This window comes from Phalacrocorax aristotelis, chromosome 11, assembly GCF_949628215.1.
Source record: "Phalacrocorax aristotelis chromosome 11, bGulAri2.1, whole genome shotgun sequence".
In the NCBI taxonomy this organism is placed as follows: Eukaryota; Metazoa; Chordata; class Aves; order Suliformes; family Phalacrocoracidae; genus Phalacrocorax; species Phalacrocorax aristotelis.
In genome coordinates, this window is record NC_134286.1 from 8,932,219 (window position 1) to 8,952,647 (window position 20,429).

Consider the following 20,429-nt stretch of genomic DNA (forward strand, 5'->3'; position numbering starts at 1 on the left):
AGCTGTGTGTAACTTTAGCTTATTCTGTAATTGTAACATTCTTAGCAGAAACATGAGAGTGTCAGCAGGCAGCCATATTTAACTATGGAAAATGAAACACTACTTCCTATGAAAAGAGGCAGGTGAGCTTTAAAATGGCTGTAATTTCATAACTGACTTTAATATTCCATACCATTTGCTAGAGATGCAGCCTGTTACACTATATCTGTACTTTGACATGGTTTTGTTCATTTTTATGGATTTTTTTAAACTAAACCAGATGTCATAGTGACAGCACAGATTAGAGTACTGATACTAAACCTGTTGCTGACACGAACATTAATTGTCATATTTATATGTATTAAAGCTGTTAATGTGGACATCTCATTCACAAACAAACTATAAAAAGATACATTCTAGAAGCCATGTTTACTTACTCAATAAAACTCCACGTGAACAAAACCTTTGATGGAGTCTTGCCTTTCAGTATTTTGTGCCTTTTTTCTACCTGTTCCTTCATTTGTGGATATAAATAGTAAAACCCTAATTATTCATGCCTGTTCTTTGCTAAATAACACTCAGTATTTCTGTAAACAGACATTATACCCATATGCTCTTAATAGAAATACACTTGTATTACCTAGGGGTGAAAGAACTGGTTTTTGGAACACTGAGAAAAGATTGAAAAGGAAACAACCCTTTCCCCCTAAATCCAGTTATGGTAATGTGGAGACATTTTATGGATAATTATATTGGGGGTATAGATGGAAAGAATAATACCAGATTGTTTAGATAAAAATGACTGTTGACCAATATATCACTCCAAAACCTCATGAAGATTTGAAAGTACAGAATTATAAAAGCATAAAGTACACAGAATAGTTAAATTATGGCTTGAAATATTGCCAGCCTTTAACCAAAGCATGTGCAGCATATAGCAAAAACATCAATTTTGTAATAGGATATATTAACAATAGATAGACCATCCAGTTAGAGGAGTAGTTACACAAGCAAAAAGTAGCTGCATGCAAAGCAAGGAAAATGGTGAATTAGGAAACTGTGGTTTTTAAGGGCTACTGTGAGGTGTAGCCAAGGATTTTGCAGTGAGAGATTTGGTCTCCAACAGAGACAAATTGTGAAGTCCAGAAACATGTGGCAGATTTGTTTTCCAAAGGCTTTGATAAGCTAGAATAAAGAATGATATAAGGAGCTGTAATGTTCATTGATTTTTCTGTTGTTTAGAGTTCCCTATATTAAGATGCAGGAAGATAAAAGCAAGCTCATAAGAGTGTAGGCTTATCTAATTTTTTCAGTCTCACCCTGCAGCTCCGTTAAGAAAAAAAGAGAAGGGAAAAATAGTGCAATATGTTTTTTATATTTGTACATAGCTCGCTACCAGGGAATGTGTTATATTAAGAGAGTAAAATAAGGTCTCTGGAGTCTGCTTTGCCATAGATTGTATTTCTGTGCTGTTATATTTCCGTTTATTTCAGTGGTGCTGTCCTGGTGTACCATTGGTACAATGAAAGGGAGAATCCATTTGAAAGTTAGTCCTTATAGCCTTGCAGCTTGTAACATGAAGAGTGGAGTAAAATAAGGCTGGGCCTAAAGGCATTAAAACGGGCTGTCATTAAACTGACAGAGATTGTATTCCAATGCCCTTGGGATTTATAGTTTGGTTTTATTATTCTGATTAGGGCAGTCAACAGAAAGAGACTGCAAATAGATTTTCTTATCTTAGAATTAACTCAAATAGTGGTGCATGGATAGATGGATTTCCAACCATGTGTTGTTCTGTGCAGCTGGAGGGGTGTTATATCTTCAAGGGTTAGTTAAAATTGAACCTTCTGTGACCGACAGCACTATTTTGTGTAATTTGTATGTTGCAACCTCTCCTCTATACTTTAACACACAAATTCTTTCTTGAGATAGAAGTCCCTTAGCTTAAGCCATGGAAAATTTATTGGGTTTTCTATCACCAACTCCCACAGAACAAAATTTTCGTTCGTTTATTCATAAAAATAAGTGTCATTCAACATTTGCGTAATGTGGGGTAGGAAGACTTGCCTCCTGTATTTCCTAGTGGGAAGACAGTCTCTGCCAGCAGTGCCGCTGAGCTTTTTAGGGATGCACAGGCTGCCCATGATAGGCTGCCACTGACTTGTCTCTGCACGCAGAGGCGTAAAATCAGTGGATTTGAGATTAGAAGGCCTATCTCATAAAGACAGTCTAACCTAATATTAAAAAAGGATAATACTTGAATAATTTGAAGAATAGAAAATTAGTGCAATAGAAAAATCCAGCTCTCCCAGCATGCTTGAAAATGTGCAGACCACTTAGATATGACCACTTACACTACAGCAGGAGTGGATCTGTGGAGGTAAATAATTATGCTTTTGGGGACTTTATTTCAAACTCGCTCTAGTCTGGTTCTGTGGACTGGACACACAGCTTCATCTGAGAGTAATCCAGGTTGTGCACGCAAGACCACTCTGGGAGACAGAGCAAAGTAAGGCAGGAGGGGACATTTGAGCGGTTCGCTTCAAAAGTGCACTGATGAGCCAAACTAGAACTCTAATACAGATCCACTCCAATTTCATGATGTTAAATTACTATAACAATAAAGAACTTTGCACTGTTGAGATGTTTCACCCATAGATCACAAAGACTTTTACAAGTGTGGTTAAAGATGATTATAGCTTTTTAAGAGAGATGACCAAGCTGCTGCTTCCCTTGACTTCCTTAGGAACTGGGAAGGACATCTCTCTACACAGCAGTCAGCTCTTACCCGGAGTTTCAAAGTAAGTCACTGACAGAGCAAAGGCTAGTGTGGATCTGGCCCATATTGCTTTCCTTTTTTTTATTACACCAGACTACAAACCTTACCTTTCCTTCATTTTCTTTTACCTACAAAACCTTAGTTTTCTTTCATTTTAGCATGCTTTCTGATGTGTTTACCAATTTTTAACATTCGGCACAAGAAAATAAATAAATTAAAAATCTGCCTGGTTGATTGTGTTATGAGGATACATGGTTTTGCTTGCTGGCTGTAGAGGCAAGTGCTTCACAGAGGGTGCTCTGAGTTACAAGTCAAAGAACAAGTCACCAAGAACAAAACCATCCCCACAGCCAATTCTCACACCAGCTCTGCTGACTCCTGCCGTGCCCAGTCCAGGAATGCCAGCTAGGGAACCGTGTTCGTGCTTGGGAACATGAACAATCCCTTCGAGCTTACTCTGGAAAGTTCAGCTGTTGCAGCTTCTTCTCCCACACAGTTTGGTTTCTTTACTGTGTATTTAAAAAATTGAGGAACTCCTGATGAAAACTCTTTCATAGACAGGCAAGGCATGGCACCTCTTTCCAGGATCCCAGCAGTAATGACTCGATTGCAAAGGCTCAATTTCTGTCCTTCTTCATCCCAGACAGACTAAACGCTTTCCTCTTCTTTTGTGATACTATAATCTGTTAGCAGTGTAACACTGATTTCTGAGCCATGTGTGCTGCCCGTGACTGACAGGGCTCTGGTGGGCGTATTACTGTGGGTGGCACTGGGAGGCTTTGTACGCAATTTTGCCTTGCAGCACAAGATTTGCTTTTTAAAATGTTGCCGGAAACTTTTACTCAGCCAATAAAGAGCAAAAGGATTGACGCAGGAATTGCTGAAGGCCAAGGCACGGGAAAAAATAGTAGCAATCAGATGAAAGGTGGAAGCATCTACAGAAGCATGGTATGTAAAAGAGCGGTATAGGTAGAGGATGTGGTTAGGCAGCCAGCAAAAGGCAAACAAAGCAACAAGCACCAGCACTGTTTTTGCAACTCTCTTGCGGGATTCAATCTACGAGAAAATAATTAATATCTGGTATTAATGGCAATTAGTAACACAGGTTTATGTAGTTGGTGCTGATTTTCAAAGGGGTTTAAGAATCTAAATGCATTAGTGACCAAAAAAGCAAAATGAAAAAAATAAAACACAAAACAAAACAGGAAACCCACAGAAAAATAAATCTATTTCATATTTTTTTAACAAAGTATTTTCAGTGCAGAGCACATTCCCTTTCCATTATAAATCATGTTGCAATCTCATTTAGACTAGGATTTAAAATATAATCATTGATTTCACTGTCAACTGGTAAACAAACTGTTAATTTTGTCAACCAGGTAGATGAGGTCTCAGTGTTTACAAGTCAATGTTGTAATTCCTGAGTTTAAAAGGGTCATAATAAAGCAAAACAAATGCCATCCCTCTGTAGGAAGGCATACACGCTCACAACTGTTAATGAGTCATGAGCATGTGCTTAAGTGCATGGCTGAATTTGGATTGCTGATATGGGCTGAGTTTATGGAGCTTTTTATTCTATTACCAGGTAAAGGTTTTGCACTCAAGAATTCACACTTCATCATCATGATGACAGATTTTGGAAAGCTGGACACTTCAGTGCTTGATCATAGCTTACCTGCTTACGGGCATGACCATGTTCTTCTGCTGGCATGTTGGATGTACTTTTATATAAAGTTCTGGCAATAAGAAAATAGTAGACAGAAATGACAGCTAAGGGTACAATATAGAACACTAAGAAGCAAACCAGGGAGTGAGCTTCCTGCAGGATCTTCTCAGATACAGGATAGGGGGCACATGCCTCAAAAGTTACATTTTTCTCAGGATTGCTGAAAGAATACAAATCTGAAAAAACAGCCTCTGGGATAGCAAATATCATGGAGATGATCCAAACACAGCCAGCTTTACAGCAGGTCTTCAGGAGCGCATCCGAAGTCTGCAGTTCCAAGGGCTTAACGATGGCTCTGTACCTAAAACCAACCAACACCGTTGTCAGAAAAAGTACAGAAATAATACAAGCACTGACAATGCAAACCGCGTGAGGACAAAGCCACCTCTGTTCTCACTAAACTAAGGGTGGTAGAAATGTATTGGAAATTAAAACAGGTACTAGGTCTTTGTAATTAAGATGGAAATACAAAAGTTAATTTTAAGCATGCATTTTAATGAACTGGCTGGCAGGACTTAGCATTAAAGCCTTCATAAGTAAAGATGCCTTCTACTGTTTGGATTAGGATCAGCAAGGGCAATCATCTCTCCTATTCATATGGCGCTGCCTAGAAAGGTAAACGAGGGACTTAGTATGCAAAACTGGTAAAGGTACGGAAGAGGTTATCTATTTTATAAACACATGAAACCAAGCATGTACACCCCTCTTTTCTTCCATGTTCTTAAGATCCCAGCTGAGTGCAGAGATCTGACTCAAAATAATGCTCCACTATTCATTCATAATTACAAAACAGAAGCTAACACTGCTGTTGATTCATGGCTGTGATTCTGCAGCATGTGGACTGAGTAAAACAAACACCCCCACAGGGAACACAAACTAGAACAAAGGGAAAAAGACCCACAAGCAGCGTCTGGGGAGTGGAGAAATGAACTGTGGAGGAAAGCATTGGCACTGGGCATTCCCAGAGCCATGATTAAGGGACAGCCTACTAGCATTATCCTGAGCCTAATTCAAGCATTCCAGAAACACTATGACGGTGAAAGGAGAGAGTGTACTCTGAATACTCTGGTGCCATTGCCAGCTCGAAGAAAGAGGGGTAACCCTTTCCTTTTCCTTAGGGGTGAATCACAAACCTTGAGATCAAAAAATCAGTAACACCAGGATGACAACTGGCCCTGTCCATCCGGCAAGTGGGCGCCTACCAATGGCTAAATGAAGGAGGGCCTTACATTTTAATTCCAGTTGGCCCTCAATGACAACTGATAAAATTTCTAGTAGATACGGGAGCACAAATTTCAGTACTAACACAACAGGATGCTGAGAAGCTGGGTGTGTGACCCAGATGGCAGAGAGTTCACCGGGAGAGACAAGTGTTGTTTGCCAAACTGCAAAAGTTAATTTATGGCTCCCGGGCGAGAAGCGCATGTTGTCTACTAGCTTTGCAGTTAAAGATCATGGTGAAAATATTTTGGGTTTTGATGTTTTGGAACAATCAAACATGGCGCCTGCTGGATTGCAGTGTGTGGCCCTTCGGTTCAAAAGTTGACCCTAACCCTGAGACGAATGGGGAGGCTACAGTGCATGTGCCCCATGCAGCCCCTGCACTCCCTGATTCAAAGATTACTAATGTACCGCGATACTCAATTTCTGCTGGAGCATGAACTGGAATTTCTGAAGTAACAACAGATTTGGAAAAAAGGCACATTATTTCCAGAACCCACTCCCCATGTAATTCACCAGTCTGGGCAGTCTGAAAGCTGGACGGGAGACGGTGTCAAAAATATCGATTATTGGCCCCTAAATACCAACACAGCCCCGCTAATGGCTGCAGTACCTAATATTGCAACATTAACAGCCACACTACAAGCAGCCGCACATCCATGGATGGCAGTGCTAGATGTCAGAGATATGTTCTTCGTGGTCCTCTTACAGGAGGAAGATAGAAACAAATTTGCTGTTACTTGGAAAAGTATACAATACACCTTTAACAGATTCCCGCAGGGGTATAAACATTCACCCACGACTGCTTGTGCTGCACTTACTGAACTTTTACAGACAATCTCACTCCCTCACGATGTGAAACTGGATGAAACTGGAGCAACACAGAGGTGGTGTTCTAATCGGAGGGATCTCCCATGAAAAAGTGGGAGAAGCGGCAGCAGCAGTGTGGCAGGCAGTATATAAAGCAGAAGTTGAAGTTCCACCTGAAAAATGTCAGAGACCAAGTAGAGAAATAAAATTTTTAGGTCCTTGGTGGATTGCAGGTAGTGCAGCAATTCCACCGGACACCCGAAGTAAAATAGAAGAATTGCAGATGCCCCAATCTAGGAAGGAATTCCAACAACTGATGGGTACTTTAGGGGGCTGGAGGAGATATACCTGGATTCTTTATCATTGCTCGCCCACTGTACTGACTTTTATGAAAAGGAAAACTGTGGAAATGGAACCCAAAACATGAGGAGGCAGTCAAAACCCTAATACGGGAATTAAAAGCATACCAGTCACTGGGGCCAGTACACCCCCGCAGCCCTATTGTAGTAGAATGGGTTTTTGTGGAACATGGTCCTTTTACTGCAATTTATTCCAGACCAGGCTGAGTTGGCCAAAAAGACCTTTAATGTTTAGTTCAGCTGCGTTCAAAGAGACAGAATAGAGATATTCCAAATCCAAAAAGGGACTTTTCTCTTCAGTCCGAGTAGTTAAACAAGTTGAGAAAATACACGAGGGGGAACCTCTTCAGGCTAGAGGGTCATTTAATATTCTAGAAACAGACACTTTATTTGGCAGCCCAAAGGCGAGGCTGGCCTCTAAACAGGAAAACATGTGAAACCATCCCTACAGAATGTCCCCAATGTAAATTGAAATTGCAGACGGGCCACCCTGCTAAAACACCACCCCTCACATTAATAAAGGAAAAACCCTATGGCCAACATGGCAAATTGATTATGCTGGACCCTCTTTGGGATATCGATACATTCTCACAGGAGTAGAGGTCATCTCAGGCCTAATTATGGCAATTAAATGTTAGAAGGCTAATGGTCAGAGCACCATTAGAGGATTATCCTCTTGGATTTTAGGCCTGCCAACCCCCAGTGTCATCCAAACTGACAATGGCTCACATTTTTCCAGCAAGGAAGTGTAAGAATGGGCAAAGCAGGAAGAAATTCAATGGGTATTTCATACCCCCTACTATCCTCAATCAAATGGGATGGTAGAACGAGCTAATGGCTTATTAAAAAAAAGCCTTAAGCCACACGAGGCCCAGTGGGATATTCTACTTCCCAAAGTACTTCATCAATTGAATAATCGTTATGGGCCTACTGGGAGCCCTGGGAGCCAAGCATTCTTTGCAAAAGCTGAGCTTAGCACTCCACCTATGGGGAAAAGAGAGTATCTGATAGCATTACAGCCAGGAGAACCTGTCATCATAAATTTACTACAATTTGGAATTGTACCTATGACTCTAACTAAACCTCATGGCCCACTGACCTGGGAAGCTACTGATAGCAATGGTACAAAACACAGAATCAGTGCACAGTGGATTTTTCCTTCTTTGTAGTGGGGTTACCTATTTGAACTCTCCTCACCAAAACAAGTCTTTATTCTCTCTGACAGCACCCCACAGCGTGGCAGACGGAAATGCTGTGTTCATGTTAGTCCAAACCCTGACAGTGCTGCTCCTCCTAAGCTGTGGCCAAAGAACCCTAGAATGGCCAAGGTCTCAAGCTCATATTAAGTACATCAGGAGTATGGGAACACACGCTAACAGGAGAAATTTAGATCTTTCCACCATGGTCATGCATGAAACTGTAGTATACTTAGAGAATGAGTGGAGCTGGAATAAAGATGGAGCTTATGGCAAAGTTCCCCTACTTTGGGGAACAGCAGGGGAAGAAATGAAAATAGGATGCCAGATGATCAATAGGTCTACCCATGAGAAGGCATATGAGATTTCTGTGCACAACATTACATCAAACCCAATAACAAAAGATATAAAACTTTGCGCTCTTGAAGATTGGACTGTTGGTAGAATTTTGCCTTAGTACAACCTGTTTTCATAATCTGCATCTGGGCTCACAAGGATGTGGGACTATCATTTCACTTCAAAATAGACATTGCTGAGCCTAGCACAACAACATCCACCACTCCTCACTTAACATCTGCCCCCATTGTGAAAGATAAGAAAACTCTATCCCCACAAATTTCTGAAACTGAACCTTACATTATTAAATACGCAGGCCAACAGCGAGTGTTGTTTAATCCATCATGGCACCTCAAATTAATGGAACTCTCAATGCAGATCAATCTCTTCTGCAATTAAACCTACTTGTTCGCCATTCCTAAGTACATCCTATGCAGGATGGTTAGCATGATTGCATGGACAAACCCTCACCTCTCCAAAATGATCAAAAAGAGATGTGGCTCATATATTAGGAACAGGATCGGGTGTATTAAACAGCATGGACGCTGAAGTTTTAGCAAACAAAATAAGCTCAGCAACAAGTAATTTATGCAAATTAGAGCGTCTGTTGCAATCTTCTCTATGGGCATTGGGAACTAACCAACGGCTCTTATCTGATATATTGCCCCAAAGAGAAAGAATTAATGAAAAGAACCACAAACGAATTGTGAATGCAGTAGGTGCAGCAACTGTGGGTACAATCTACTGCGGCAGTGATTGTAAGAGAAGGTGAAGAGAGCACCTACCCACTGAAATCTGAAAGGTAACCTGGAATAATGCAACCGAATTTGAAAGAGAATTCCAATCCTGGTGGCGCCTGGTCAACCTCACTTCTGACCCCACCTACAGTCAAGCCACAGCTTTTGTTTTAACAATATGCAATGCTCGGTACACACCGTATACCAAATCGTTGCACTGCAATTAAATCACAATGGAACTGTCCTCTATGCGTTAGAACATAGAGTATGGGTCCAGTAAAATGGGAACAAATGGCAAACTATTGATGTTGATGCATGTGTTGTACAGGAGCAACAAGGATTTATTTGTGAAAGTAATACCATTAAGACCCAAGACATTTGTCTTGACACTGAACAAAGTGTTTGCCTTTTTGAAATACATCCTGACGAAAACCCTGAAGCTCTACTTATATATGTTGGAAATGGGTGTGTTTGATTTGAGAACCCTTTGTAATTCTGTATTTGCAGACACCGCCGCTGTAGAGACATATAATCACTCAAATATCTGTATTTGTAACTTTACCAAAATGGACAAAGAACCCCAATTAACTTTCATTTTGATGCAAAAGAAGTGTACCATGTTCTGGAAAGAGTAAAAAAGGATTGGTGGGATACCTTATCTGGATGGTGACCATGAGCAACAGGAACTTTGACTCAAATGCTTCATCCAGTTGCGATTTTATTAGCTCTAACATTGTTATGCTTATTACTTATAATCCTCTATAAGTAAAGATTTGGTATGTAACAAAGCAAATACTCCTTGCTCATTATTTGAAATCACCCAATAATGCACAAAATGAAATTAATAGTAATATTTTATACTAAAAATATTTGCTTACCATGGATCTGCAAGCCTGCCAACATGGTATATAATTCACATTAATTATGACACTTAAACTAGGCAGCTTATCAAATAATTGGACTCTTACCACTGATCTGCAACACACCACATATTTATGACATAGAGGCAAGAGGTAACCTTACTACCATCCTGTAAGTTGATAAAGTGGACTGACTGTAGTTACGGGGTGGAGTGTGATGGATGCACTTGACCCCGTAGCCAAACTAGCAGTAGTTTGGTATAGGCTCTGAAGGAGGCAAAGGCCTGAGCTGTAGCTGGGCCAAGAACTGCTCTAGTTTCAACCTGTTCTCCAAAAACCCATAAAGAAACAGAGTGACACAGTAAACATCAGTACATATGAATTTGGAACACCGATAATGCAATTAACGCATAAATGACAGGTGGCTTTTCCAAAACTCATGTATCAAAAACCAAAGAAGTCATGGGTATAAGGAGTCTCATGCCTTCCTTTCCATTGCATGTGATTTGACTATGACCCAACCACTTTATCCCATAAATATGACAGCCTAACTGAGCCTTCTTTGAGCTCTCCCTGCTAGGCAGCATGGCTGCATGGTGGTGGTCCCCCTTGAGCTGGGGCACCTTTCAAAGTTGGTCCTCAGGGCAGAGAGACCTTTTATCAACCACAGACAGTTGGACGAGCCCGATTTGAGCTCCCCCTGAATTGCAGCTAGATGGCCGCCAGGTGACTCTCCCCTTGAGCAGGGATGGCTCTCAAGATTTGAGACTCCTCACCTGACACTCAGAGATCCTTCCTTGCCCAAGGGAGAGAGATCCCTTACTCCTCGACGTTGAGAGATTGCTTGCCACAACAGGTCCTCGCTAAGTGACTAATAGCTTGTTAAACTTTGAAAGTTTCGCTAACTCAAAATTCCTTTGTATGTTTCTTCCATTCAATAATTAATAAGGTGAACCTTGCCATCAAAGTTATTGAACCTTAGTAAACCGCCATCAAACTTTCTTAAATTCCACTGAATTTATTGAACTCTGTCAAATTATTATTTTACCTCAATAAAAAATTTGCTGCTTCTCACTTTGGAGTAAGGTGCATTCCACTAATCCGTGACAAACTGGCGTAGTTGGCAGGATTCTAAATCAGGATCCACAACAGACATATGAGAAAAATCTGGGTAAATCTATAGATGTGTGAAAATCTCTGTGGAAAAGGGACATGGAAAAAAGACCAACTGCCACGAAGGTGGATGAAGCACAGGAAACAATATATCCTGCTCCCAAAGTATGAGAGACTCTGGATGCTGCGGAAAGAAGAGACCCTTCTAGAGGGGCACAAGACTGGCCTGAAAGGAAAGGCAGTGAAAAAGGATCCAGAGGGTAAGACAGCTTAGCTATACCATTTTGCACAACCTGACAATTTGGTCTTTTTCTCGTCTACGCAAATTCAAATAGAAAACTGCCAGCTGGGCTGCTATTTATCAAATAAATACCATTTTTATCGACTTTGAGCTCTTCTAGCATACTGGAACATGATAGCCTGGCATTGTGCACATGACTGATGTTCTGACCTTTCTCATTAAGTTTACCATATAGTTACCTTGTGAAAATATAGCATGGAGTAGTTACGTAACAGCTACCATGAAGAATTAAATGCAGAAACACCTGCCTAGATCATAGGATTGTAGAATATTTGGGGTTGGAAGGGACCTTTAAAGGTCATCTAGTCCATGATGGATTCTGAACTGATGTCATAGAGGACCAAGACCTTGGAGCTATGATAGATAGTTCAGTGAAAACATCAGCTTAATATTCAACAGCAGTAAAAAACCCACACCAAACCCTAAAAAAGCAACAAAAAAGCAAAATGTTAGGAATTATTAGGAAAACAATGAAGAGCAAAAGGGACTATTGTGCAATTATCTGTATCTCTGGTTCATGCAACTCTTGAATGATGTGCGCTCTGCACACCTTAACTCAAAAAACCCCCCATACTAAGGGTTGAATATAACATGAATAGCCTGGAGAGATGGATAGGGATCACCATCTCTTCTGGCACAAGAGCCAGGACCATCAAATGAAGCCATGTGCAAAGCAAAAAAAAGGAGTTGTTTATGCAACAGGCAGTGAAAATCATTGCTAAACAAGTTCAAGAAGAGGCTGAATAAGGATCTTAAAAAGAAATCCATTGAGATTAGTAAACAGACAGAAAACACTTCTGCTCAGGAGGTCGTCTGAAGGCTTAGGGTATAAATGTAGTGTTGGATAGTGGTTTTTATTCTTCCTGTGTATCTTTTCTTGTCCTTATACTAGCACTGCTGGACTCTGGTGTTGACCTACACGGACCCTTGAACTGACCCAGTGCGGCCATTCCTGTGTTGGCTGACTTTTCTGAGTACAGTAACAGCAGCATTGCTTAAATTCTGGACACATGGACTACTTGCTGTTACGTACAATCCACAATTCCTGGCATAGAAGATGAAAATCTTTTTCTCTCTTAATACTAAAATTCATTGTGGCTTTTTTCTGCTCCTTGACATATTCATGCTGATTGAACTGAAATCTCATCTTAGTTTTGTTCATTCAAAAAAGAAGTGCATGGAAGACTCATTGTTCAGCTACTCCTGACAGCAGTCAGATGGAGCAGTGATCCCTACTAACGGTGCTGCCATTGTAACCTGAGTTTAATTTCAGGACCGCTGGGCTAAAATGTCTCTGGAAAAGATATAAGAACTAGAAGAGAAAATATTCAAATTGTGCCATGTCACACTAAGCACTTATCAAGCTGAAAATTGGTATAGTATTGCAGTAACCATCAAATCATGAGAGTCATTCATGTGTCCCCCAGTCTGTTCTATGTTTTCTTTTGGCTTTTTACCCCACACATTAATCTTTTATGTTCTAGGATTTTATAGCCTTACCAAGTGGATAGGATAAAGGATTTCCATTCAGTCGTTTTCACAGTTTTCTTTTTCATCTTCTGTGACTACTTTAATGCACCACTAGATAGCACCAATATACCATCTTTTCCATGCCTTAAGCAATTTCCCTTTTCTGTGTAACTGAGAAAAAAACCCCGTACTGTACTTCAAGCTAATAAAAGGTCAAAAGACTTAAAGAGTCTTTCTCACTTCACTCCATTAAAATGAACTGCTCCAATTTTTCTAGTGCATTTTAAGTGGTTGGGTTTATGTTTTTTTTAGTCGATTACCATGTGCCATTTAATATTGTGCAAAATTATAATTTCTGCGCTTTTATTAATTTCTAACTTAACACCTGCGGTACCTCCTGGAAAATCAGTCACATCAGACCCACCTGTCAGCACTGAGAACAGTCAGGGTAAACACTGATACTCCAACTGAGGTTAACTGGATGAAAGACAGCAGCTTGCACCCAATCCTTCCGAAGAGCCAGGTATCCACAATATAACGTGTTGCATCTACAGGCACACATGTTAGTAAAAGCAGTAGGTCTCCAAATGCCAGGCTGGTGATGAAGATGTTTGGAACCGTCTGCATTGATTTAATCTTGAAAAAGACTTTGATGAGTATAGCATTTCCAAGGAGACCCACTGAAATGATCACAGCGTATGTAACATAAATTGTGCACAGTATTTCTAATCCTGGAAAGGAGTCTTCGGTCCGTTTTTCATTTGCGGTTTCATTATCAAAGATTGATTTCAGTCCTGTACCATTTGTAGATGCACACAAAGTCTGATTAGCTGAATGCAAGTATACTTGAGACATTTCTTTAACCGTTTCTTCTCCCCAGGCTGGACTTAAACTGATCAAAAAATGGTTTAATATTTAGCTTGCAGCATATAGCAAGGTCAATAGAAAGGTACAGATTTCTCTCAGAAATTAAGGTTCCCGTTGCACATTAACTACTTTCATCCCCTTCTGGGTCTCAAAACATGCCTAAGAGAAATGCACACAGATCTTGTTCTGAACTGTGTAGGAGGTGGAGAATTCTTTTATTGGCTTTTCAGCTACTGGAGCAAAGAGGGAGGAGGAAAAAGAGAAAAGGGGTTTCTTTACAGCTACTAGCTAAAATGATGCTTTTTTTCTTGGAAGTATCTGGCAAGTAAATATTGTATTGTAATTACTGTAGCATTAGGGTTTGTGTATTACATAGCAAATGTTTGTTAACATTTTTCAAAATATTTTAAAAGGAAATAAAATGAAAACCTGAAATAGTTTTCTCAATAGTAGAGATAAGCATAAAATTTAACACAAAACTCTACAGTATACCTTAACGGCAGATAAAATATTTCACAATATAGATAGCATTTGCTGAAAAAGCCATAGAGACAGCCTGTGCTTGTCTATGCTCTGATTAGCCTTTCTGTTACAGAAATGCAGTGACCTTCCAAAAGGCAGTGCAAGATCAAAATTTATGGCCATAATCCTGCTAACATATTAAAGCTAGGTTTGTCCCTGAAACAGTCCCATTGCCATCAAAACCACAACTTATGCTGAAGTTTGAACAGATGCTGTACGAAAGCCTGTTATCTGCAGTAATCCATGTATTTATTGGCTTTGGATGGAGAAAAATAACTTTTCCTGATGCTATCTCAATTGAACGTGTTAGTACTACGGGTTTTCTTATCTTTAGATTAGTCAACAGTCAAAACTTAAACTCTGCTCTCTGATGAACTCCTGATTAATGTAAAGTAAGGTACAAGGATATGACCTGTTGAGTTAAATCTGAAATTAAGAGGGCCAAGATCTAATTTCTAAGTAGTGGAAGTGGAAAAGATATCAAAGGACTGACCTTGACAATGAAGATCAGTAGCTGGAGTATTTTTTACTCCAGATTGTTCTTCAGCTGTGATGTTCAAGTGGAGAGGGTGCCCTGCTCAGATCACTAAAGCAATCTTTTAGCTGAGTCCCTTTATCTTTAGCTGCACGCACAGAGACACACAGACACACAAAATCAAGCTTGTTTCATTTTCTCAACAAAACTCCTCTAAGTACTACGCATGAAAAGTCTAAAATTTTCCCTCTCTCAGTCCTTGCAAACACAACTATGCCAGAGGGATCCGGTGGTGACAGACCAGATGGTAAATCAGATGGAATATCAATGGTGTGGCCAGGTAGAAGAAGGAGTCACTGACAGAAAAAGGATGCATGGGTTAAAAATTCCAGTTATGTTTTTTTGAAAATGCTTTTAGAAGAGAAGTTCTTGTCACGATCGACCACAATACATCCTTTCATGCAGGCACAGTATGTAGGTTGCTCACAGATTTAGGTGCCTTTGAGGATGCCCTATTATGTTGTCCACCCACACTGGCATAGTACTGTGCATTATATTTAATATAGAGTTCGGCAACTGTAGCAGATTGTGACAGCTTAGTGTCAGATAGTTATATAAAATGTTTAGATTTCCTGTACAGGAGAAGTAGGGTATCACCAGACATTGGAAACTAATTGCTCTCCACCAAGTGTTGAATACTCAAGGGTGGCATCTGAATGAAACATCAGGTGTTTAGCTGAAACTGGAATTCAGCTGAAAGAGACTTGTTACTTGCCTTGAATTGCACTAGAGGTTGGTTGATGCTCCAAAGTTCAGCTAGCAGCATAGATCCCAACCTCTTACAGTCCCCCAGCTTTCAGAGCCATCCGAGAGATTAGGGCTGACAACGTGAAATCTGAGGCTTGGTTTATTCTGTCATTCGATCATTGTGTACAGCAGGATAGAGGTCCTGAACTGATATCCTTCTGTGTAAGAGATAATCCAGAGGGCTGGAGACTTCCGAGCTGTATGAGATGCTCCCAGCAGTTGGTTTGGAGGATGATTCAGGTGTGAAGGGAAAGGTGACAGTCCTCCTAGCCCTTATTTAAACCTCTAGAGGACACCAGCATGTGCCACAGATGAAAGCAAAGCTGGAAAGCAGCAAGGGCTTAAAATTCTGTTTACTCCTGGTACTTCACGTGCTGATTATTCCAAACTGCACCTGAATTCATATAGCTGAACCTGAATGCTCAGTCCGATGCTTCACACTTTAGAAGCCTGCATTACCTGGAAACACAGACACATTTTTCCTGCTCTTTCTCTAATAGACCACAGTATATATGTCTAAACCAGCTCACAGCAACACTGAATTCGACTTGATTTTCTCTTTCCAGTGAGAGATTGTATTTTTCCCAGCTTTCTGCCTCCTTGGGGGAATCCAGCAGAAGGAAGCTCCTACCTTTCTTACAATTCTTCCTACGGTCCTTGTATTACTGCGGGTTTTAGCTAGTCAGCCAGGTTCTCTCTTTAGAGAGCATCAGATCCTGACTTGGTTGATCGTTAGGAGATGAAAATTATTATTTTGAAAAAGCACACAAAACAACATTCTCCAGACCCAAGGAAATTCAAGACGACTGAAGGACAGATAGTAAACATCCAACATGCAATTTGTTTATGACAGTAGAATTTCAGTGTTTCTTTCCATCAGTTTTGTGTGCCCTTCACTGGTGTCATGGGTAGAAACCAGGCAGGAGAAAACACACCACATTTTTAACACAGATTCTGATAGCTTTCAGTTGTGCAAATCCAGCTGAAAAGGAAGAGAATGGCTTCATTATTCCAAACAGTAAACAACTCTAAGGCGTTACTTTAGAGCTCTGTCTTCTGGTGAAGAGAAAAGCCATTTGGGTAATTCTGGCTATTGTTTAACATACCAGAAAATACACACAACATTCACAGAAAATGAATGTTCCTTTTGAGCTCCATGCTGAAAAAAAAACCCAAGTAAAATACTCAAGAGTACATCACTTCACTGTATTTTTAATGCAAATTTTCTCTTTTAATGCAGTGTGACTGCTGACTTCAGTCATTTCCATGTGCCGCATAGTGTCACCCACTCAGAAAAATCTCTTTCAGAACCATTTGCTCTGCACCAAGCCAAAATATGGAGAAAACAGCCAAAATCTTAACTCCCATTAAAGAAATTGATTTTCCAAAATTGTAATTAATTTGTGCAACGCATTTTTATTATTTCAGTATACATCGGTCATGCAGAGTTGATATTTATTTATAGAAATATGACAAAATCTTTTGTAGCTAGGGTGCGAGGAACACAAAACTGATAACAGTGAACTACAGCTGTATTAGCCAGCCTGGGGTTTTTTATAGGATTATTGTAACTCATTTTCTTAGGTCATTATTTGTATCATTTCTGCATAGAACTATTTAGTTGTCTTAATTCTTCTTTTATATCTCAAACTCATTTTCGACCCTTGCTTTAATTGTCTCTCCTAGCAATTTTGCCATCTGTTTATTGCTGGCTGATGTATCTCTCTGTCTCTCTGCTAAGCAAACTGACGTTTATGTTCTTTGGGTGTTAACGGCAGAGAGATACTGAACAGCTTGTCTGTCCTAGTCCTGAATTTTGGTAGACTCTGTTGTGGCATCCCCTCTTATAAAGGGCTTTGCTTAGATTAAGATCTCATCTACAGATGAGTGTGATATTGCTGTCCACATGCCCAGGCTCTTCAGCACAGAGCAGGGCTCTGGCATTGGGTCACCACAGGCACATTCCTCTTACTCTTCCCTGGAGGCAGAAAACTGATTTGAAGTCCAGCAGTCTGCCCATATCAATGTAAATCTTTCCCTTCCAGCAAATCTCAACAGCCTTTCTTTTACGTCATCTTCTTTTGACATAAAGGTGAAGGAAGGCTTTTTGCTCCTGCATCAAGAAGGCCTAATCTGAAGTCCTTTAACAACTCTAGTTTATAAGCTAGGCTCTGCCGTTATAACTAGAATTACGTTATCTGAAATATCTTTTTTTTCCTAGTGTTTTCTGAACCTTTGTGCTGGGAAGAGGAGTCCTGGCTCTAGAGACAGTGGTCTCTCAGGGATGGGTGTGCGTAAATGCCTTATTTCTGACTTGCAGCTGTGTTGCAGCTTCAGTGTCTTCCCTTTAAACTGAAATTGCCAATAGCGTGACAAATAATGGCGAGGTGAGGAGACAAAGTATCGTAACTCACACCAATAGTAAGATGAAGCTTTTATCTGACAGTCGTTTGACAGGCTGACGCTTTTCAATCCATTTTCTAGTGCTCAGGCAGGCAAGTATTAAATGGGAAGGCCTGAATGCACACCCGGAGCGAGCGCTGATGTCAGAGGCAGCGGCCCATGTTTAGACCAAATGGCTAACACATCCAGGGCTGTTTCCTTTTCAATAGTAGTTGTTTTGTCTCCAAGTGCTGAGGACACTGGGCAATGGTAAAAAATCAAAATAGAGGATAGAGAAGATGTTCCCATTTAGTGGGAAAGTATCTTTTTAGGACACTTTAGTGACAATTTACTTGGCTGTGTCACATTCATAGCAGAGTGTAACCATTCATTGTCAAAGACTAACCACGTAGGAGAAAAATACATTGGTTTATTACTGGGTTTATCTCCCTATCACTCCTGTGCGGAGTTGATTCTACACCAAAAGCAGAGGGAGCTGTGCACTCAGAGCGTCAAATCCTGCACCAATGTTTGATTGGAACAGCATTCCTTGTTTTTGGAACTGAAGATGAGCTATCCAGTTACACTTTCAAACACCACAAGACTTATCAGCATGTCTAGGAACAAAAATAATGCTACTCCAGCCCTCAGTGTTACAAAGGTGAGATGAAAGTCCGTTCAAATGAGCTGGCAGGAGCAGCATTCAGTGATACAGCAACAAGACGGATATCTTCTTGGTTAAAATCTAAGAAAACAGCTTCTGATTTCGTTATGATGTCTAAATGCAGTGGAGTTAGTGGGACTCGGTCTGCCTGTGACAGGATCTCAAATGCTGTCATTAATCAATGGCTCCAAATACTTTTTACCTTGTTTCTCCATTCTTGTGTCCCTTCCATCCTCCTTTTCTAAGAGTTTCCTCAGCCAGTTTCAGTATGGGAATGGCCAGTGAAATGCTGGTGTCATTTCTCAGAAAAGAGAGAAAAATAAACACTGGAATGTATTCTTGAATTTGTTCCATTACAAGAAAAATCAGGCAATGAAATAATAAAGCAAGCATAATTCTTTTGGGCATTCTTGAAACTCTCAATGATACATTTAATTCAGAACCATTAGCGTGCCATTACATGCTAAATACTTTCTGATATCTAAAAGCACAGAGTATTTTGCATTAAGACTTAACAATCATCTTACGCAATAGGTAATTATCTTCCCATTGTTTTGATTTTTAACCTCAAATCATTTTCCATAACGACATTTCTTTCATTGTCCCAATAATAACTGCCTGCTAAATTTAGAGAGAATTCTACATCTTGGCTGTTAGTATATACCTGTATTGCTAACCACTACCAGAGATTCATAAACTGTCAGAAGAAAACTTAAAACAAGCTGTACTGACCTTTAACTGTCATCCTATGTAATATTTTTCTATCACATGGCTATCAAAGCACTGCACATACATTGAGCTAGAAGGCAGCTTTAGCCACTTGTCCATGGCGAGTCATAAAAAGTCTCCAGGGACCCGAGTGAGCTGCCTAGACCTTGGGTCTGCATCCACTGACTTGGTACGAAGGGTGGTGGAGTTTTGTGCGGGTCTAAATAGCAGGATGGGAGGGGGGAGAGTTTTGCCTGAGTCACCACAGCTGCTGCAGAGATTTTTACTATCATTTTCTTTTTCTTTTACATCATCTAACCTATTGTTAACAACCCACTGAGATCTGGCATGAAATAATTGTCTTCATAGACAAATATACTTTCAGAATCCTTTCATTGGTTTAAAATAGAGAATGCATTTCCTGGTGTATGTATTGCTAAAAATAATCAATCTAGGAGTAAATGAGAATGACTTAGAAATCAAAGGAGCTTTTAGATTGCTGCTTTCTCAGAGAGCAAGCAGAGTCAACTGATACAATCAAAACCACGCCGAGGAGGATGTGTTTGTATCAGTAATGCACTGCTGCCCGCCAGGTCACGTTCAAGCCAGAGCTGCGGAAGCTGTTCCCATCAGTTAAAATTATTGGGATGTGAATCACAAGCGCATAGCAATTTTTTATTAGATTTGTCTTTGTGCATGTCCTCACCCTGTGAAAACCATCAATGCACAATTCTGTGACAGAATGTCAGCATAGATATGTTGGAGAAGAGCAAATGGAATGGTACCGGCACAGAAGATATTATTTCAGCCCAAAGAAAATTACACATCTTCATTCCGGCTGACAATCTAAACAATGCCATTCTTGAAACATAAATGATACACTGTTTAGCTGGAAAAGCCATGAGGCATATCATGGAGAGTGGAAGTGAGCTAACCACCTTCCCAGAACAAATAGCTCTCTGCATTTTACATAAGCAAGTTGACAGGTTTTTAAAAATTTACTTCCAGATTTTGATTTTTGAATAGAAAAAAAAATTAATAGCAAGAATGGAGAACTGACATGGCTCCACGCCGTGCAGCTTGCTCTTCTTCCCACAGTTACACCTCCAAAGCAGGA

At 40.2% G+C, this 20,429-nt stretch overlaps 1 protein-coding gene and 1 pseudogene across 1 annotated transcript; one reads left to right on the forward strand and one right to left on the reverse strand.

The window, feature by feature from the left end:
• Positions 1–1,996: 1,996 nt before the first annotated feature.
• Positions 1,997–13,944, reverse strand: BRS3 (bombesin receptor subtype 3). The gene is made up of 3 exons (XM_075106758.1): positions 13,312–13,944; positions 4,434–4,785; positions 1,997–3,814 (listed from the first exon to the last, which is right to left on the reverse strand). Exons 1-3 carry the CDS (start codon positions 13,740–13,742, stop codon positions 3,407–3,409), a joined length of 1,191 nt encoding a protein of 396 aa, XP_074962859.1. The 5' UTR covers positions 13,743–13,944; the 3' UTR covers positions 1,997–3,406.
• Positions 6,048–9,778, forward strand: LOC142063096 (uncharacterized; annotated as a pseudogene).
• Positions 13,945–20,429: the final 6,485 nt, after the last annotated feature.

Bases quoted from the DNA above. Each gene is read 5' to 3' on its own strand.
- BRS3 (XM_075106758.1), bottom strand. From the start codon at position 13,742: ATGTCTCAAGTATACTTGCATTCAGCTAATCAGACTTTGTGTGCATCT. The intron at 4,786-13,311 runs GTGGGTCTGATG...GGTTGGTTTTAG, and splicing joins ACTGTTCTCAGTGCTGACAG to GTACAGAGCCATCGTTAAGC. The intron at 3,815-4,433 runs GTAAGCTATGAT...ATTTTCTCGTAG, and splicing joins ATGGTCATGCCCGTAAGCAG to ATTGAATCCCGCAAGAGAGT.